The sequence below is a fragment of the Carlito syrichta genome, unplaced genomic scaffold, assembly GCF_000164805.1.
Source record: "Carlito syrichta isolate Samal-C Ts95f unplaced genomic scaffold, Tarsius_syrichta-2.0.1 Scaffold103930, whole genome shotgun sequence".
NCBI lineage: Eukaryota > Metazoa > Chordata > Mammalia > Primates > Tarsiidae > Carlito > Carlito syrichta.
Genome location: NW_007048026.1, coordinates 50,894 through 69,920, shown reverse-complemented (window position 1 = coordinate 69,920; position 19,027 = coordinate 50,894). Strand labels below are relative to the sequence as shown.

General features: G+C 42.5%; 1 protein-coding gene across 1 annotated transcript in view; it reads left to right on the top strand.

Moving 5' to 3' along the window:
* Positions 1–19,027, top strand: part of LOC103268135 (FERM and PDZ domain-containing protein 2-like) — a gene marked incomplete at its 3' end in the record, with an annotated part of 99,589 nt that overhangs the window by 31,911 nt on the left and 48,651 nt on the right. The window contains exons 5-10 of the mRNA XM_008065687.1: positions 1,681–1,872; positions 3,497–3,629; positions 4,284–4,371; positions 6,815–6,944; positions 8,197–8,268; positions 9,798–9,972. Of these exons, the coding sequence (XP_008063878.1) occupies positions 1,681–1,872; positions 3,497–3,629; positions 4,284–4,371; positions 6,815–6,944; positions 8,197–8,268; positions 9,798–9,972 (790 nt within the window). The remainder of the gene's footprint in view (positions 1–1,680; positions 1,873–3,496; positions 3,630–4,283; positions 4,372–6,814; positions 6,945–8,196; positions 8,269–9,797; positions 9,973–19,027) is intronic.

The following is a 19,027-nucleotide window of genomic DNA, read 5'->3' as shown; positions in this document are numbered from 1 at the left end:
GGGTTCTATGTTCAATAAATTTGAGGAAATTCTCCGTACAATATTTCCCTCTCAAAGATTTTTCAGAGTAGTGTATTAAAGACTATGAGAAGGCTTAAAGCATAGAAACTTTTGAACCTAATTTAGCATGGCATTTTACAGAATTTTTGGCTACAGCATATGGTGTGTGTTTGTGTACATTTCATGTGACACTTTAAGAATTCCTTAGAAATTGGTGCCACAAGAACCCATGCTGGAGACCCCTACCCAGTCAACCCTGCCAGCCTGACTCCCCCTCTCACTTCCTTCTACTCACCCCTGCCCTTTCCTATCCAACATCCCGGTGCTTCCTGGGTGCTTTTTTCTAAAACAGAGATCTGCTCATGACCTGTCTTGCATGTGATATCGCTTGTAGATCCTCCCACTACCCAAAGGGTTACATTCTGGCTTCTCAGCAAGACACACCTGGAGCCCAGAACTGGATCCCTACTCTTGTCTGGTTCCCATCTGGTAATCTGCCATAATCAGGACCAGCTTCATGGATGTGTGACCTGTGTCATAGCACAGGGTCCCACACTTGTTTAATGCTCTGCTATCACCTTAATAATTTTGAACAAGGGACCCTGAGTTATCATTTTGCCCTGGGCTCATGTCCTGCCTAGAGACCCCTTCCTTTCAGACATATGCCAGCTCATTTGCACCTTTGCACATACTACTTCCTCCACCTGCAGCTCAGTCGTCACATTCCTCCCAGTTAACTTCAGTCTGGGTCAGACTCCTTTCTCTGTGTTATTGTCATGCCCTGTGCTCCCCAAAGCCCTTGCCATTCTATATGGTTCTTATCTCTTTAAGTGACTTTTTCTCACCAGAGTGTGATCTTCCTGAAGGTAGAGACTGTATGTGAACTAGTTGTGCAGTCCCAGGTATATACGAGGACTCCAATGTGCTGTGAGAGCAAGACTCAGTCTGGCAACACTTGGAGACAAGCATTCACAGTGGATGCTCCCTGACAGGAAATGGAAGTGCAGCTTTTATCTGGGAAATGACTTGCAGTTTGGACTGAGCTTGAAAAAAAGTCAGATTTTGAGTCTGAATTTGAGGCCTTCCCCATATAAATGGTGGTTATTTAAATGCATGAGGAAAGTGCTTATAAGAAGCTTATGTTTTTCTTTTGTTTGATGTATACATGTATCATAAAGTTCAACAACAATGACTGAGCACTTGTGCTGATGACTGGGTCCTAAGTGAAAAAGCCACAGCCCTTATGTTCCTAGAGCGCCTATGCTAGGGGGAAGTCCCAACGAAATCCACCTAAATGATTGAAGACAGTGACAGGCTGCCCAAATGAATGTGAATGGAAGGCTCATCTCTGGTTTGATCCAGAGTGCTTGGCACAGTTGGAAATCCATCTTGTCAAGCACCTATTTTCATTCCAAGCACACGTTTAGGCAGAAGGGCGTTCCGGATTGGAAAGCAGCAAACGACTCACAACTGATGCAGAGATAATTGCTCTGCATTTTGTGGCCTCAATGATGAATCTTGTGCTTGTTATTAAACTCTCTAGAAGGAGTAGGCATCTGTGATGGTGGTAATGGGAGCATCCATTCCCATTAGTCTCTGCAGCCCACCCGCCAAGGTGTTGGACAGGGCACAGCAGCTCTGACCGCCCTCATTTCTCACCAGCCCTTTTTTCTCCTCCAGCCTCTGCAGCTGTGCGAGCCCCTGCACTCCATTCTGTTGACCATGTGCGAGGACCAGCCTTGTAGGCGGCGACCATTGCAATCAGTTCTGGAGACTTGTCATGTTCATGAGAAAGAAGTGGCTGTCTACCCAGCCCCTGCCAGTCTCCACATTAGACGGCTGGTTGGTTTGGTTCTAGGCACCATCTCCGAGGTCAGTATAGTGCCGTGCTTTCCTGGGAAGCCACTAGCCATGTGTGACTATTGAAATAAAACTTTAATTCCTCAGTTACATCTACCATATTTCAAGTGCTCAGTTACCACATGTAGCCAGTGATTGCTCCATTGGACAGGGCAGAGCTAGAACATTCTTGCCATTGCTGTTCTACTGGGCAGTGCTGGTAAAGACCTTTGGGCAAGACCTAATTCCTACCATGACTAAGACCCTTGAGATCTTGGCAAGGGTATCTTTATGTGAAACAATCGTGTTTAAATCCCATGATTCAGTTCTCCTATCAAACTCCAACTCTAGGCCTTATACAGAAGGCTTCCCTGGCTGCCTTCACATGGTCTCCGGGTGCCCCCTACCCTCTGCTGTCTTGTACCCATGGAGGGTCCCTTGCTGCATTTGTCACACTGTGCTGCTTGCTGCCATGTGCAATTCCCAGTGCCCAGCAAGGGAACCGGCACATGGGAGGCATTTGTTTTAAGTTGAGTTCCCTCCAAGCTAACCCAGAGACAGGAATTTTCATTCAAGCTATTTATTGGGGAAATGCTCCTGGGAAAGGGAGTGATGGAAGGAAGGTAGAATGGGGACAAGCCGAGCAAGGAGATGGTTTTAGGTGGATATGGTTTCAGCCTGATCCTATGGGGAGCTCTGGTACAGGAATGGTACCAAGAATTTTGTCCTCTATGAGACCAGGGCAAGTCTAGGAAATGGTGGGATAAACAAGGCGCACATGGTACAACATGTATGGGGGATCGCGTTTGAGAAGAGCCAGTGGGAGGTGAGTTAGAGACCAGCACTTGTTAAGGGAGAAGTTGGAGAACTGAGACCGGGATTAATGAGGGACCATGTGGCTGGAGATGAGGGGACAGCTGGGTAGAATGCAGTGACAGTCAGAGAATGCCTCTCCCATTCTGACCTCCTTCTTGGACCTCTTCTTTCTTGGCATGGGAACACCTGGTTCCTATGATCGAAGCCAGAGGATTTGGTGGGGGAAGCAGGATATATTTACTGGGAAGATATTATAGTTTATCACCCATTGGCGTGCCATTGTCCTTGGATAGACACTGAGTTGATCTGCAGCATTCCATCAGGGACGCACAAAGTAGATTTCCATCATGAATTCCACATTCACTGGGGTACTGTGCCAGGTGAGCTGCAAAGATGCAAAAAGCACACAGTGATGTCGGGGGAGATGTTCAAGCAAGCAAACATCATGTCATATGGTGTCTAGAGCAGCATGGGAGTAAGTTTACAAGGGAAGGTGATCGGAGGGCAGAGATGGGAGGGACTAGACGTAGAGAGGACGTATCTCTGGGTCTTGTGGGCACAGAGGAACTCCCGGAGAGACCCTGGCCATTGCAGAGACCATGTGAGCAAATGCTCAGATGCACTTGAGTACATAGGTATGGCGCTGAGTAAATTGCCTCGAGTGTGTTGTGGGTGGGAGGCACAGAGCATATTCTGGGTGCTGAAGATTGCTTTGTTAGGCCTTCACTGTGTAGGGCAGACAATGCTACATTGACTTAGTCTGACGGCCAGTTTGCCCATATCTATAAAAATATCCCCTCCTGGCCTTGAAATGCAGATGTGTGATGCACTTGACCCTCAGGCAGAGAGAAGAGTTGTGGAAGAAAGCGCCTCTGTGCTGCAGAACAGAAGCTATCTGCTCAGGAAGAGGCTGCATGGGACAAGTCATGGGAGCCCAGCAGCACAGGCCCTTGCAGGTCCGCATCCTTGCAGAGGTGGGTACGCACCCGAGCAGGTCCTACATGGGTCAGTGACACTCGTTGTATTGTTTCCTGGCCTGTGTGGGCTACACATCCATGTTGTGATGGCAGAGAAAGTTCGTGAATGTACCACTCTTCCAGGGAGCCCCTGGAGAGAAGGGACTAAGCTTAGAACCCATCTGTGCTCACAGAAAGTCTCATTAGGGGACACAATTTAACAGTGTTCTTTATAGTAATGTAAACTTTTTAAAGATTGAGTTTTAACTAAGTTGATAAAACAAATTAAAAAAACCAAAAAGAAAGGCTTTCCTTGAATAAATTCTTTTGTTGTTGCTGTAGGTATGTTAATAGCTTTTAGAATAATCTTCAAATCTATTGTTCTCTACTTTTCAATTGAATCTGAGTTATGAAATATTTGTTATTGTTCGTTACTCCTAAACAAGGGACTCTTTGCCATTAAGCATCATTATCCTTTGTAACCTTACCCTCAACCCTCTGTAACTGTCATTTCCATTTTCTACATGAGGAAGCAGACTCAGAGAGGTTAAGTAAATTCGCCAAGGTCACACAGCTAGTAAGTCATGATGTTATCTACACTCTGGGCTACCTGATTCAAGAAAGTCGTGCTGTTGGCCTCCACCCATGTCTTCCACCATGCTGTTTGGTTAGTTTCAGAAAGAAGCACAGAAACCCAGAGCTCCCTGGAGCCCCACTCAAGTGCCTCAGCACACAGCCACTGCAGCCTCTTTGCTAACCGGTAAGCAGCAAGGTGCACAGGGCACTGTGAATTTGTGTGGAACATTGATGTGGGGGCTGCTCTATCTGCTTCTTTATAGATTATTGATGGAGCCTCTTGCTCCTCCAGAAAATTCTAGCCCTATTCCATCAGCAGGTGAAGAAGTCACATTTAAGCCAATAAAATGCCAAGGTGGTAAGGGGCCTGGTGGCAACTATGCTGTTGAGGTACCTTGTCTCCTCTGGGAACCATGTTTGGGCTCAGTGATGGAGCAACAACATGCTTCAGTGGTGTGACATCATTCATTGCCACACCAAACAACCACAAGCATAGTGGCTAAAAGATTATTTATTTAATTTGTGATTCTGTGGGTTGGCAATTGAGGCTGTGCTCCGCTGAGAGGTCTTGTAGACTCTGTTAGGGACCTTCGTACATCTGTGATTGTCTGCGGCTCAGCTAGGGAGCTTCACTCCTGGGGGGCATCTGGCTCTGTCTAGGGAGTCTTGGCCAACCCCAGGAGTCAAGATACCTAGCTGAGCTGGGATTGTTCTTGTGACAGTGGCAGAGGTGGAGTGTGGAAGGGGTGTGGGGAGAGAGAGAGAGAGAGAGAGAGAGAGAGAGAGAGAGAGAGAGAGAGAGAGAGAGAGAGAGAGAGAGAAAGAAAAGTGCACAGAGCCTTCAAACTGGTCTTCCACCATTTCCACCCCTTTCTATTGGCCACATCAAGCCTCAAAGACAACCCAGAATCAAGGGGTGGGGTGATGGACTCCATCTCTTGATGGAAGGAGGGGCAAGTCACGTTGCCAAGGAGTGCAGATCAGGGAAGTGGATTGTGATCATTGTTGCAATCATCTAACATTTGAGGGGAGACCCTAAACACCCCAGAATTTATTTACAAAAATTGTGTATTTATTCTTACTTGTTTAAACTTCAATCACCTTCAAAGTAGTCTCTGTTTGATGCAGTACACCTATCGATATGCTTTTCTCCATTGCTCAAAACCATTTTTGAGCTCATCAATTTTGTTGCTTTTTAGTGCTTCTGCTGTTTTTGTTTCACTTCTTCCACATTGGTGAAACATTTCCCTTTGAGAACTTTTTTCATCCAGGGAACCAAAAAAAGGTGCTCGGGTTGAGATTAGGTAAATGGGGGGGGGGGCATGGGGATCATACTATTTTTGGTCAAAAACTGCTGAACCCTCAGTGCAGTGTGAGCAGGTGTATTGTCATGGTGGAAGAACCAGTCACCTGTTTGCCACAGCTCAGGACATTTCTTCAGCAAATTGTGATGCAACCTTCTCAAAACTTCCAGGTAAAAACTTTAGTTGATAGTTTGATCTGGAGGAACAAATTTTGAGTGTACTACAAGGGGCTGCCCTCCAAAAGATAATTCCAGTTGTTTCTGGCTCCCCCCCCACATATGATGCTTAAAATCTGGTCAGAACCTGCATGGGCTCAAATATTCCTAGATCTGGAAACGTTGGGCATGTTGAAGTTTAGGGGATTTATTTATATATTGACTTGTTGAGGGCTCCAACAATATCTTATCTTTCCATGGTTCAGCCCACAGCTTTGACCACACTTGTGTCAAATCCACAACCAAGGCCCTGACTGCATATTGTAGAGTTCACCCCACAGTCCCTTTTCTTGCCATTTACAACTCTATTTTTCCAATGACAATAGTTCTTACCCTGATTTTACAAACAATATACAATAAGTTCCCTATTTACAAACTTTCAAGTTGCAAACTTTCAAAGATGTGAATGTGTGTTTGCATGTCTAATCGCATAAGTTAGTTCGTGTGTCCGGCCTACATTGTCACATAGGTGCATCCTCTACAAGTGGTTATGTTTTTGTGTACTTTACTATATAGTACTGTATAAAGTACAGTAGTACAGCATATTTATTTCAAGCCCAGGATGCCTGAAAGCAAGCATATAAGCAGTGGCGATTAGCTGATTCTGTATAGCTGACTGTGTTTGCTGGGTACCTAAGCTAACTTTGTTGGACTTAGGAAAAAATTGGACTTACAGACATACTCTTAGAATGGAACTCGTTCATAGGCAGGGGACTTACTGTGTTTATTGTTAAAACATTTTGAACAATTTATCAAATAGTAAGGAAAAAAGTCAGAATCCTCTATGATTGCATAATCTTCTTAGGGGGTCTCCAGATCTGAGGTCCTGGCACTGTAGGCAGAGGCAGAGCTGTGGGGTTGGAAGAAACCAACTCTGGCCTTGCATCTCCAGTCTCACCCAACCCCTACAGCTGTGCAACCTGACTCCTTTGGGCCACAGTTTCCTCACTTGAAATGTGGTTGTGATCACTACTCCATAGGCTGGGAGTGAAGGTGATATGAAGAGGTGGGTACACCTGCCCAGCTGAATGCCTACAGAGGTGGCCTTTCACTGGATGCAAGATATTACCATAGTTAAAAATGTCACTCCTTCTTGACCCCTGGCCAGTTCTATTCCAGGGGCAGATCCCCAGGACCCTCAGGAAGGCCGGCGGCTCAGCTCTGGATCTGCACACTCAGTGACAGAAAGCTCATGGCCCACGACTCCTCAAAGGGGCTTCCTGCAAAGAAAGGGCAAGGTGAGCAAAAGATGACCGAAGGACACTCCCCAAAGAGGTTTGAGCAGGGCACTGTGGGTGTCTAACAAGGTGGCTGAAATGAGCAGGGCCTTTGGGGGAGCCAGGTTCCCTGGGCTGAAGACCAACATAAACCTGAAATTCGCACCTTGGGGCATAGGTATTTACCGAGTGGCCTCACTGGGGCAGACTCTGTGGTAGATGCTGTATAGTACCTAGGACTGAAGACACCCAGTCCCACACCTCAGAAAGTCTGCAGCTATTGGTATGTTGGGCAGTAGCAGAGTGTTGGACATGGTAAGAGAGCTGGCAAGATAGAATGAACTTGGAAGGGCCTTCTGAGCAGATGAAATTCTGGAGCACAGATCTAGGACACTGGGAAGAGCTTCTTTAAAAGGAGAAAGACTTCCTTCTGGTTGGGTAAGAGGGTCATAGGGCTAGATGGAGTGTGGGCAAATACTCTTGGGAGGCCCAAGAGTATCCAGGGCAACTCACCCTAGCCTTGATGGCCAGGCTGACGGGGAAATGGATGCCAGTGCTCCTGCTGCACGCTGGGCCTCCCAGGACCCTTGACTCCTTGCAGGCAGGGTGGGCTCTATTGAGGGATGAGCTTGCTGTGTCTGTGCTGGAGGGTGAGATCTGGAAATGTCCCAGGATGCATCTTCAGTTTGGAGAGCTCTTCCTGAAACAGCCCTGTCTCCAGTTGTTGTAGCCACTTCTGGTAGTTACTAAAATGGTTTTAATAACCTCACGAACCAAGAGTGACCTTGAGAAGATCAGTGCCCCAGAGATGTGACAAGCCCCTCCCCAGGCAGTCTGTTTATTGAGAAGGCTGCCTCCCCCAGTCCTTCTGTCTCAGCATCTGAGACTCTGGTAGCATTGAATGTTCCCAGATGCTCCCACAAGGCGTTTGTCTGTCAAAGTTAGTTAAAGCCCCACAGCTAAGAGAGAGACTGAGCCGAGTCTCAAATAGCCTCAGGAAGTTCCTCCTCTTGTGTTCCCACATTCTCTGCCCAGCTGTCTTCCCAGACCAATACTCTTTACCCACCTGTATGGCTTCTGCTTTGAGATATCCAGTCCAGCAGGTGCCTCTGTCCAGTTGCAGCCCCATCTCACTGGAACCTGTTTCTTACTGGCTCTGGGGGACACATGCTGGCAGGGGTTAGGGAGGTGAGCTCATGGGGGAAAGCCCAAACCCAAAACCTAGAACCTGTCCCCTTTGCTCTACTATAAGTGACTGAGAATTTTCCTCTAGTTTTCCAGGCCAGAGTTTGTCTTGCGGGCTGGAGAGGCCCCCGTGACCCTACATCTGCCTGGATCAGTTGTGGTAACTATTGGGCTAAGCTGGGCAGGGATGGAGGGTGGTGAGGGAAGTGTCCAACTGGGCAGGCCTGAGAGGTCTACTATGCTCTGACTGAAGTCTCAGTGGGGGACCCCTGGTGGCACACTTCCTCTGGATTCCTGCCAGAGCCATGGCTGCATCCCATTCCTGCTTTTTGTGGCCTGTAAAAGGAACCCCCTGCGATTTCCAGCTGAGTCCTGCTGACCCTCCCAGACTCAGCTCAGCCTTCCTCTCCTCTTTCAGCATCTAGAAGGTGAAGTATTTAGCAGGTGCCAGGTACAATTCTAGGCCCAGATCTATGCCATGAATAAAACCTGGACCTTGCAGAATCACCCTGGGAAACTTTAAAAAACAGATTCCCTGGTCCTTGGGCCAGACTGACAGAACCATCATGAGGGTGGCCCCAGCATCTCTCAGGTGATACAGGTGTGCAGCAGGAGTAGAAACCCGGGTGGTTCAGAATGTGCCTGTGTGATTGGCTCTGCCCAGTATCACATGGAAAGCTGCTTCCCCAGGATCCTCAGATCTTCTCTGGCCTCAGGAGTGTGGGAACTGCCCCTGGGTTTTAGGAAGTTCAGGGTATGGCTGCAGGTGTGGTCTTGATGGTACTAAAGCCACACATGACAGTGTCTGTCCATATCTTCCTTCTAGGGAAGTCTGGGCAAGGCCCTGGGCTGGGGTTTGGGTCATGGGGTTTTTTAGCTCCTATGGTTAGGAAGAGCCACAGACAAGGGGTCCTGAGCCCAACCTGGAAGACCCATAGGAATTTTCTGCATGGAGAAGAGGGGGAAGAGTCTTGGGGTGGCGGGTCAAGAGTGTGCAATGATACAAGCAGAACAGCCCATGCGCTGCACAATGATGAACTGTCTGGGAGGTTGAGCCACAGTCATGGTGGTTTACATGTGGCTGTGGTGGGTGATTAACCCAGTAATAATCTGAGGAGGTGGAAGAGGCAGAAGGTAGACTCTGGGATATGTCTTTGGCTCAGAATTCGGTTGACCAATTTCTAGATTCTAAGTAATCTTCTTGCTCTTCAGGATCTGCACCTATCCAAATTATCTCTGAAGTTTAGACTTCATTAACCTGTGCTCAACAGGGATCTAGGGGGACATTATCAGGTTGCAGGACACCCCCAGGGACATAGGATTCATTCATAAGAGCCCTGTGCAGCCCTATCAAGAAGCAAAGTCCAAAGATAGCAGGGGAAAGAAAGACAAGGATAAGACCTGCCTCCCAGCCTTCCTGGCCCCCACAGAGCCTGGCAAAGAGCACAGATTTGAGTCCAGGTTCTGTCACATAACAACTGTGCATTCCTGGGTAAGTCCTTTGCCATCTCTGAGCCTCAGTTTCTCATCTGCTGAACAGGAATTATAAACATACACATCTCATAGGGCTGTTTGCCAGTTAAGTGAGACAATGCATGTAAAGTGCTTAGCACAGCAAACAGCACTTACTAAAAGCTCAGTGACTCATATGGTTATTTTTACAATTGATACTATTATTATTGTTTTCAGACCAAAAAAGGGAAATCCTATTTGGCTCTCAGGGACCTCTGTGTGGTCCTGCTGAATGGAAAACGTCTGGAGGTGAAATGTGACATTGAGTCAACAGTGGGAGCTGTCTTCAATGCTGTGATGTCTTTTGCCAACCTTGGGGAATTCACCTACTTTGCCTTGGCTTGCATGAAAGGTAAGCATCTTCTGGGGAGTCCACAGTTGACCTTCTGCCTTCAGTAACCACAATGTCTGGATACCTGAGTTCTATTCCTTCTGGGAAAACTGCTCGAGACTAGGGCATATCATTTTGTACACCTAGGCATTAGTCAGCATGGTGAAGCCCTCCAGACCTTGTATAAGCACTAGAGGCATCAAGTAAGTACAGAAGATTATCATAAAATAATGAATGTTGGATGTTGTAGGTTTCTGTGACTTGCTGGACCTGATTGATCAGCCTCAGGGCACTGAAATCAGACAAGCGAATGTTAAATACATTTCCATCTAATCATACAGCACTAATGGGGAGTCAGCATGCCACCTCTGGAACCCAGACTAAGGTTCCTTATAAATATCCAAGAGAAAGTGTTTCTACACCTTCTTTCTTCTCTGCCCTTCTTTATTTTCATTGTTAGTTTAAAAATAACAACAGAGACAGGCTCTCCAAGGATGAGTTTATCTGGGAATTATTAGGACATTGCAATCCAGGATATGCATGCTATAGCAGACTATAGGTGCATCTGAGGTGGTTGGGGGCAAGGGGAAGTGTCTAAAGACAGAAGAGGGAAGTACATGGAAGTTGTTTTGAAACAAAAATAACATTGGTTACAGGGGCTTATTTCAGGAATTGACAACAGTTCAGTGGAGACAGACTGTAAGGCAAGTATTCTTGTGTCAGTGACCAGCTGTCCTTGTGCTGCTAGCTGTTCTTGTGTGTCTCATGTAGCAAGTTTCAGTTTGGAAGAAATGTCCTTTGGTATTTTTTGGCATAAGCATAGTGTGTGAGTGTGCCTCCCTCATGCTTTATTAGAATTAAGCAGAAGTGTCTTCACTTTGGTATTAATAACTTTCATATTTCCCCCTTTTGGTCAAAATCTTTCTCTGAAAGCATCACTGATCAATGATCCTGCAGTCAGGTTTTCACTGTTCTTTGGTGTGAGAATGGACCTGTCCTGGTTGATCTGGTTCCACGTTGAAGGGAAATGGCCAGCAACTCTAAGTTGAAACCTTTTTAAGCCTCACTTGAGCAACACAAAGGTTCAGAAGGAGTGGCTTGCAGACTAAGTCTATCTGGAGTTCATAGTTAAGTTCAGTTTAGTTAGTTTTGTAGGTGTTTGCTATCATTTTGAAGTGCTGGGCCCGCACTAGGTGTTTTGATGAACTCTATGTAGCCCACACATGAGGCAGGAGACTTGTCTCTTGAAAAGTACATCGAGTGATCCAGGTTCAGGTTACAGGGCTTCAGGAGCAGAATGACTTATGTTCTTAGTTGGAGAGCTATAGTCAGATACTGAGAAAATAAGAATTCAAGGTCCAGCCCAGCATAAAGTTAGATAATAAAAACAATGACTAGGACTATAATCTCATAACAGGTATACTCTAGTTTTTCTTGAAAAAAAAAAAAATATATATATATATTTACCCCATTTTACTAAAAAGAATAAAAGTAAGACTAATTTGTTAGCAAAATAAGTTTAGCCTCATTAGACTTGACTTAATTATTTACGTAAGTGCAGGAAGAATAGAGATTGACCACATAGGCTCTTTTTAATCTTGTTTTGCTAGGACTTTTGATAAGACATCTCAGTCTGGACTTTTAAAAGCCTCTCAAAGCTAGGAAGCCAAAGCAAGACAAACTTAGGATTTTTGCCTACAGTTCTTATAACCTTACTTTATATATGTTTTCAAATATGACATCCAAGTCAAAGCCTTGGTAATATAACCAATTTTAATAATTGTATCCTGTTATAAAGAGAGCTAATTCTTATTGAACTTATGCAAATAACTATATTGTCATACAAATAAGAACACTTATGAGTAATTTTAAAAATTCTATAGGGATCAGGTAGGGAGAAAAAAACAAATGTTTTAATTTTGTTCACAAGAGGACACTTCATCAAGTTGTTGTAAATTGTACATAGCATAAAAGGAAAAAGTTTCCTTAAATGTAAAAAACAAAAAATTTAAAGATCCAGCAATATTTCAGGTAGAAAAATTATAAAACCCATAATTCTTTTTTATCAGTTCATTCAACTCATGGAATTAATTCTTGTTCTGCTTAATCTTGGTTAGCAGTTTTATAAACCTATCAGTTTCTTCATTAATATTCTGGTAATGTTTTCCCAGTCCAATGGTTTGATCTTAATATTATCAGAAACCTGTACTTTTCAGAGTTCTTTCCATCATTTCCATGAACATCCTTGAAGAAAAGGCAGTGTTACACTATAGCTGATTACAAATGCTTTTAGAGAAAAATTAAAACAATAACTTTTTGTGGATGACACAGAGTGAAAATGGCCATGGTTAAAAATCTAATGAGAATTCATTATAACCAGCAATTGACAAGACCTTTGGTTATTCCTGTTATCTACAACATTTTAACATAGTAACCAAAATTATGACTGATAACATTTGTATCAGATTTCTAAAAATGTAAAATTTTTAGAGCACTTATATCAATAATGTATTTGTAAATGTATCTTAAAGAAGATTTAGCATTATTTATTTAATAATATTTCCCATACAATTTAACATCTCAAGTAATCCTGATTAAGTTAGTATATCTCTTTTACAAGGTGAGAGACACATCCTTTGGGGTTTCCAGGAGCCCAGTTGGAAAATTTAAAAGTTAGTTCAAGAACAAAAAGGCTTGATTTGAATTTGATTTTGGAAAGTTTTGCAAAAATATCAAAAGGTTGAAAACACTTGATCAGAATAGAATCACAGGTCACAGTGAAATAATATTTAACTAGAGTAATTGTTTAAAGCCTTCAAAAGGCAAATACAGAAGGTTAATTATCTTGATAAAACACAAAATTTTTGTTACTTAGGTCAATTATATAAAACGTAAATAAAAATATTTTACAATTTTTAAAAATTAAAAGCAGAGACTAATATTCCAGGAAAACCTTGTTATATTAACAAAGGAGACCAAATTATAGTTCTTCATCAATGCTTTTGATATCAAGGCCAAGTTTTAGAAATACATAAATTATTTCCTTCTAATTTTAGTCACACAAAAAGTTTGATCACACAAAAATTCTTTTAATAAGATTCATCTTCCATAGGCTTTTACATTTTTCTTATTCACTTAGCTTTATCTATGTCACTTTTCACTTTACTCATTCTGAACCAACCTTTAAATAATCTCCAAAGACAAAATTACTTTTTTTTTTTTTGAGTTGGAGTCTCACTCCGTCGCCCAGACTGGAGTGCAATGGCCGCTCCCGGCCACCGCAGCCTCGACCTGCTGGGCTCTGGCGATCCTTCCACCTCAGCCTTCCGAGTAGCCGGAATTACAGGCATGCACTACCACGCCCGGCTGATTTTTTGATTTATTGTAGAAATGAGGTCTCGCTGCCCAGGCGGGTCTCGAACCCGCGGGCTCAGGCAAGTCACTCATCTCAGCCTCCCAAAGGCGCGGGATTACAGGCTGAGCCACCGAGCCCGGCTTCAAAATTACTTTTTTTAAAACAAAAAATAAAAACACATACTTACACCTTTTTTTCAGTAGTGGGAATCTGCTGAAGGCGGGGGGTGGGGGAGATGCCTCAGCAACAAGGGTACCTGCATAATGAATATTTGTATACCTAACCTTGAATTGTACCCCACGTCTTTAAAATAAAAAACTTATATATATATATAATAAACTTCTCACTATCATACTTTTTTGTACATTTTGTATACAGAATTACAAATATTAATTTGAATTTTTAACTTTTAGTAACCTTCATTTCCAGGGAAAACTAGAAATTAAGAAAACATAAACTACTTTTTACAAATTTGTGAATATGTTATTTCATGATTTTTAGAAATATATGCTTCCTCATTACATAATTTTTTAATGTGGCATAGGACATGCTTATTAACACATCCAAGAATCTTTTGTTTCTCTGCAATAAGAAGGCAAAAGTATACAAGTTTAAATTTATGTTCAGCAATTAATGTTGCAGCATTATCTCTTATTTGAGAATGATCTATTCAGTAAATATCAATAATTCAATTTAAGTTAGTATAACTTTAAGGCTTTAGGTAGCTAAAAAAATTTTATAAACTATTTTTAAGTAGATATATCTTATAAAACATAAGAATTGTTGAAAAGCTCATTTATAATTTGTTATCCCACTTACATTTACATTTATTAATTTACTTGAATTTAATAATAATGTTTGAATTGTTCCCGAAAACTTCATTAGACATTAAACAAAGTGAGTCATTATCTAGTTATTTTTCATTAGTAAGTCAGGCAAGTATCAAAAAAATCATAAAAACAAAGAACCCAAAAGTTAAAACATATGACTATTTTTAGTTCTATTTTTGTTCACTATCTTATTTGACGCACATCAAGCAATTTATTTTTATTGTGTTTTTCTTAGATTGAACTTATAATTTTACCATCTTAAACATACATATGATTTTGCTTAGTAAATCCAAAAGTACTGTTATGTTTCATGTTGACAGCTCTCCACATATGCTTGTTTTAATCAAATTTAAACTAGCTTTCATATTTACCAAAAATTATGCCAGATCACCTGAACTTAAAAAACATTTAGGTAAGTTTCTATTTTTCTGAAAAAATACTTAATGTTTAAAAGTGTTTATTTTCTTCTTTAAGCCAAATCTTCCCACAAGTACCAACAGGACAGTTATTTAGGATGAGAGCTCTCTAAAAAAAATACTTTTAGATACAAAAGTCCAAATCTCCAAAGGCATACCCACTTCAGTTGTGACTCAAAACCAATAGTTTTTTATGGCTTACCCATGGATGCAAAAGACACCCTCACAGGGGCTGGAAAAGACTCGGTTCCCCTCAAGATCCAAAATTTTTCCTAGAGATAGTCTAAAAAACAAAATAAGAAACAAAGACCTTCACTGTTAAAAAGATAACAAAGGTGAAGACAACTGAGACAAATTCCTGAGAGCTGGCATAGTGGGACAAAGAGACACTTTGTGTTTTAGACTCCTAGAAAGTTGGCTAGCCATCTGACACAAACTCAACATTTTGCATTTCTGCTGCTGGCAGAGACCACAGAGAATACCCTCACTAGTCACAAAACCCGCGGCACATAAAACAAGACAACAGGATTACTATGATATTTCTCCTTATGATAAATCACGCAAAAAACAGAGACAAGAGAAACAAGAACTATTTCTGGAAGGACTCAGAACCAATTCATGAGTCACATTTCAGAGAATCAATTATTACAAGTGTTTTTCTTCTGCCAATTCAAATTTAGAAAAGATGAGACAAGAATAAATTTCTGCAGTATGGACAGAGTCTGAGGAAGCTGACTTTGGAAAGAATTCCTACCTTTTTCTGACTTTTGTCAGGTCTTTTAGAGTCTCATCCATAGGTTCTTGAGTGAGTGGAGTGTCTCACCCTGTTAGGGTCTCATCCTTATTGCCAGAAACTATAGGGGTAGAACAATTTCACTTGTATCCTCTTAGAATCCAAGATAGTCTGAAAATTAAATTAGCACCAGATAAATTAACAGGAAAAAAGCATAATACAAGTTTTGTGTGGCATGGGAACCCTCATAAGGAGATGAAGACCCCAAAAAAGCAGTTAGAGTCAATTCCTTATATATAGAATTGGACAAAGAATAATAAACTCTGAAAAATGTGACTAAATTGTTTGGGGAAGTTTAAATGGTGAGAGTTCAAACAAAGTCAGTACAGTGCACTCTCAGGCTCAACTTCTCATCCTTGAGGATAAGAATGATGTCTTTCCATTAGTATAGAGAGGGTGCATATCACATGGGAATTTCGTCTTGTTTTGAGAAACAGCACAAAGTGGTCATTTTGTACCAGCTGTTTTTTTTTTAAACTATCTTTAACTCAAACAGTTGATATGCTATAATGACATGTTTTGACCTCTTCATTTCACCCTCTGGAGCTTCCTTAGAAGTTTCACATATTAAAAACTGAGTTGGTGGTTGTGGAGAGAATCGGGTTATAGCTGAGGAGTTTGAGAAAAAGGGAGTTCAGCTAGAGAAAGACAAAGAGGAGAAGGAATTACTGGAAAGGGAGGGAAAGCCTTGAAGAGGAAAGAGTCTCAGCTCTGAGACAGTATTTTGTAGTGAGGCAAGTTTTGGGACCTGAATCCATTTTGAAGTCTCAAGATGCCAACTGAAATATGTGTCCCATTCCAACTGTTTAACCCTATAGCTGTGGTCTTCTAATTTTAGTTCCAAGAAAAAAACAAGCTTAGGGAGTTCCAATGATTGTCATATGGTCATTGGAGTTCTAAATTATCTTTGCTGTGATTTGCCCATACATTAAAACATGCACAAGGGTAAACCACAATGTTTGAAAAGTCTATGTGATGCCAATTTAAATTCTGCTCACAAACAATGAACACCAAAGAATACTCAATATAAAGGAGGCAAAGTCCTCTACAAAAGTGAAACCAAAAGAATACTCACCAGAAGAATGATGTCCTTTAGGCCTGTTAAACCAGATCCCAAATGACGCCAAAATTCAACCAAAATGAGGGTACTCAACCAAGAAAGAACTTATGTCCAACAGAAAGATGATTCTTGGAGGCAGAATGCACAATGGGCTCAAGGGATGACTTTGGAAACAATTCCTATCTTTTACCAGCTTTTGTCAGATCTTTTAGAATTCATTCATAGATTGAGTGAGTGGGGTGTCCCAGCATACTAGGATCCCATTCTCATTGTCAGAAACTATAGGGATAGAAAAATTTTACTTACATTCTCTTAGGGTTCCAGCTGAGTCTAAGAATTAAGTTAACATCAGAGATATTACCAGGAAAAAAGCATGATGCAAGTTTTGTGTGGCATGAGAACCCTCATAAGGGGATGAAGACCCCAACAAAACAGCTAGAGTCAGGGGTTGCTGATCTGAGAAAAGCTTATTCTCTTTGGATCTGGTTCTCTGATACCAGATTATGTCAACCTAAAATAACAACAAAGAGAGACAGGTGCTCCAAAGGAAGAATTTGTTCAGATATTAGGAGGGTATTGCAATCTAGGATGTGCATGCCATAGAGGACTATTGGCATACCTGAAGAGGTTGGGGCAAGGGGGAAGCTTTGAAATACAAAAGAGAGAAATACATGTAAGTTGTTTTGAAACAAAGAGAACATTGGCTACAGGGACTTATTGCAGCAGTTGACATCAACTCAATAGTGAAAACAGAGTGTCAGGCAAGTGTTCTTGTATGAGTGGTTAGCTGTCCTTGTGCTGCTCGCTGTCAAAAGGTGACTTGTGTAGCAAACTGCAGTTTGGAAAAAAATTCCTGTTTTTTTTAAAATATATATAGGCATAGTGTGCAAGTGCCTCTTCCTCATGGCCTCCCAGACCCACTTTATTTAGGTTGAGCATAAGTAACTTCCTTTTGGTACTGACAACTTTCACGCCATCGACTGCAAACATCCCTTTACTGCAGCTGAATCTCTTGAACTCTCGTGGAGTGATGGGAGGGAGGCTGAATTGGGACCACAATGGTCCTCTGGTTGAATCCTAGCAGCCCCATCCTGCTTGGGTTGTCATATCTCAGTTTTCCTCTATTCTCCCATCTCCACTAGGAGAAGTTCAAGAGCTTGTTGTTTGATTATTCAATGTGCCACAGGGAGGGTGATAGGGGATTTCCTTATGCCCCTATAGTTCTCATCAGACCTCTGAAAGATCCCTTTCCCAAATAAAAAGAACAATTAACATATACTTGGATGTGATCAATTGATGTTTACTCACCTTTTGTAAAGTATGAATAAAGGAATCTTTAGGAAATATAATATTTTTATTGATCTGTAACATGCAATCTAAATAAAACCAGTGGGCTTGCTCTGTAAGTACAACCTCAAGCCTTATCCCCTACCTCCCTCCTCTCAATCAGGTGATCATCCCTGAGCCCTACCCATGTGGATAATTCTAGAACTACTTAGCTAGAGATCTTCTGGAAAAATCACTCAAAAGTGACCACCTCTGGGCTTTGTATACAGACCAGTTTGAGAGGGTTTTCCAGCCAGCCCATAGTGAGAAAATTGCCCATCCCCTGGGAAGAATTGATCCTAGGGGAAAGGTGTCTGATATGGGTTCTCAGATTCAGCAGCAAGGACAGAAGACAGAGGGAAGGGGGGAGGGCAGAGATCTGAGCACTGTGTGGTGACTGCCATTTAAACTACTTTGGACACCTGCTTCTCACCCCCTTCCCCCAACATGCATAGGCCATTGGAAGAAAAGGCTGGTTACTGGTTTAAAAGTTCTGCCTTCTCAAGCTGGGCAGGACTTCCTGTCTCAAGCAAATAGCTATAGAGTACTCTAGGCTGATAGCATAGAACACTGTGAAGAGGGAGCTACCTTGGGTGTGCGGCAGAACTAGGGCAGAGGCAGAGCCACAGGCGTACCCTAGGAGTGGCTGAGGGTACCAGAGAGGGTGGAGAGGGACCGAGCTTTACCTTGAAGAGAGCAGAGGGGTAGAGATGGTGTCTTCAGTGGCTGGGACTGATTCAATCTCCCTCCTAGAGGTACTAAAGCACAAATTCATCAGAAATTGAAGTCTGGAGCTTGAGTTGGTGGAGTTTTCAAACTGGAAACATTGAGGTCAAAGGGCAAATGTGACTCTACTTATAACCTGTCGTAGGCAGCTCAGGCTCCTGTAACAAAATATCATGGATTGGGTAGCTTAAACAGCAGATAGTTATTCCCCATAGTTCTGGAGGCTAGAAGGTCCAAGATGAGGGTGCCAACTGATCTGGTTCTTGGGGGAGGGGGTCCTCTTCTTGGCTTGCAGATGGCCATATTTTCACTGTGTCCTTACATGACAGAGAGTAGCAACTCTGATCTCCTCCTACAAGAAGACAATGGCCACTTTCTGACCTCATCTAAATCTAACTCCCTCCCAAAGGCCCCAACTCCAAATACTATCACACAGAGGATTAGAGTTTTACCATATGAATTTTGGGAGGACACAGATAGTCCATAAAATGCCCATGGCTAGGGAGGCAGGGGATGCAGAAGGGTCTGACCATGCCATGAATTTTTTTTTTTTTTTTTTTTTTTTTTTTT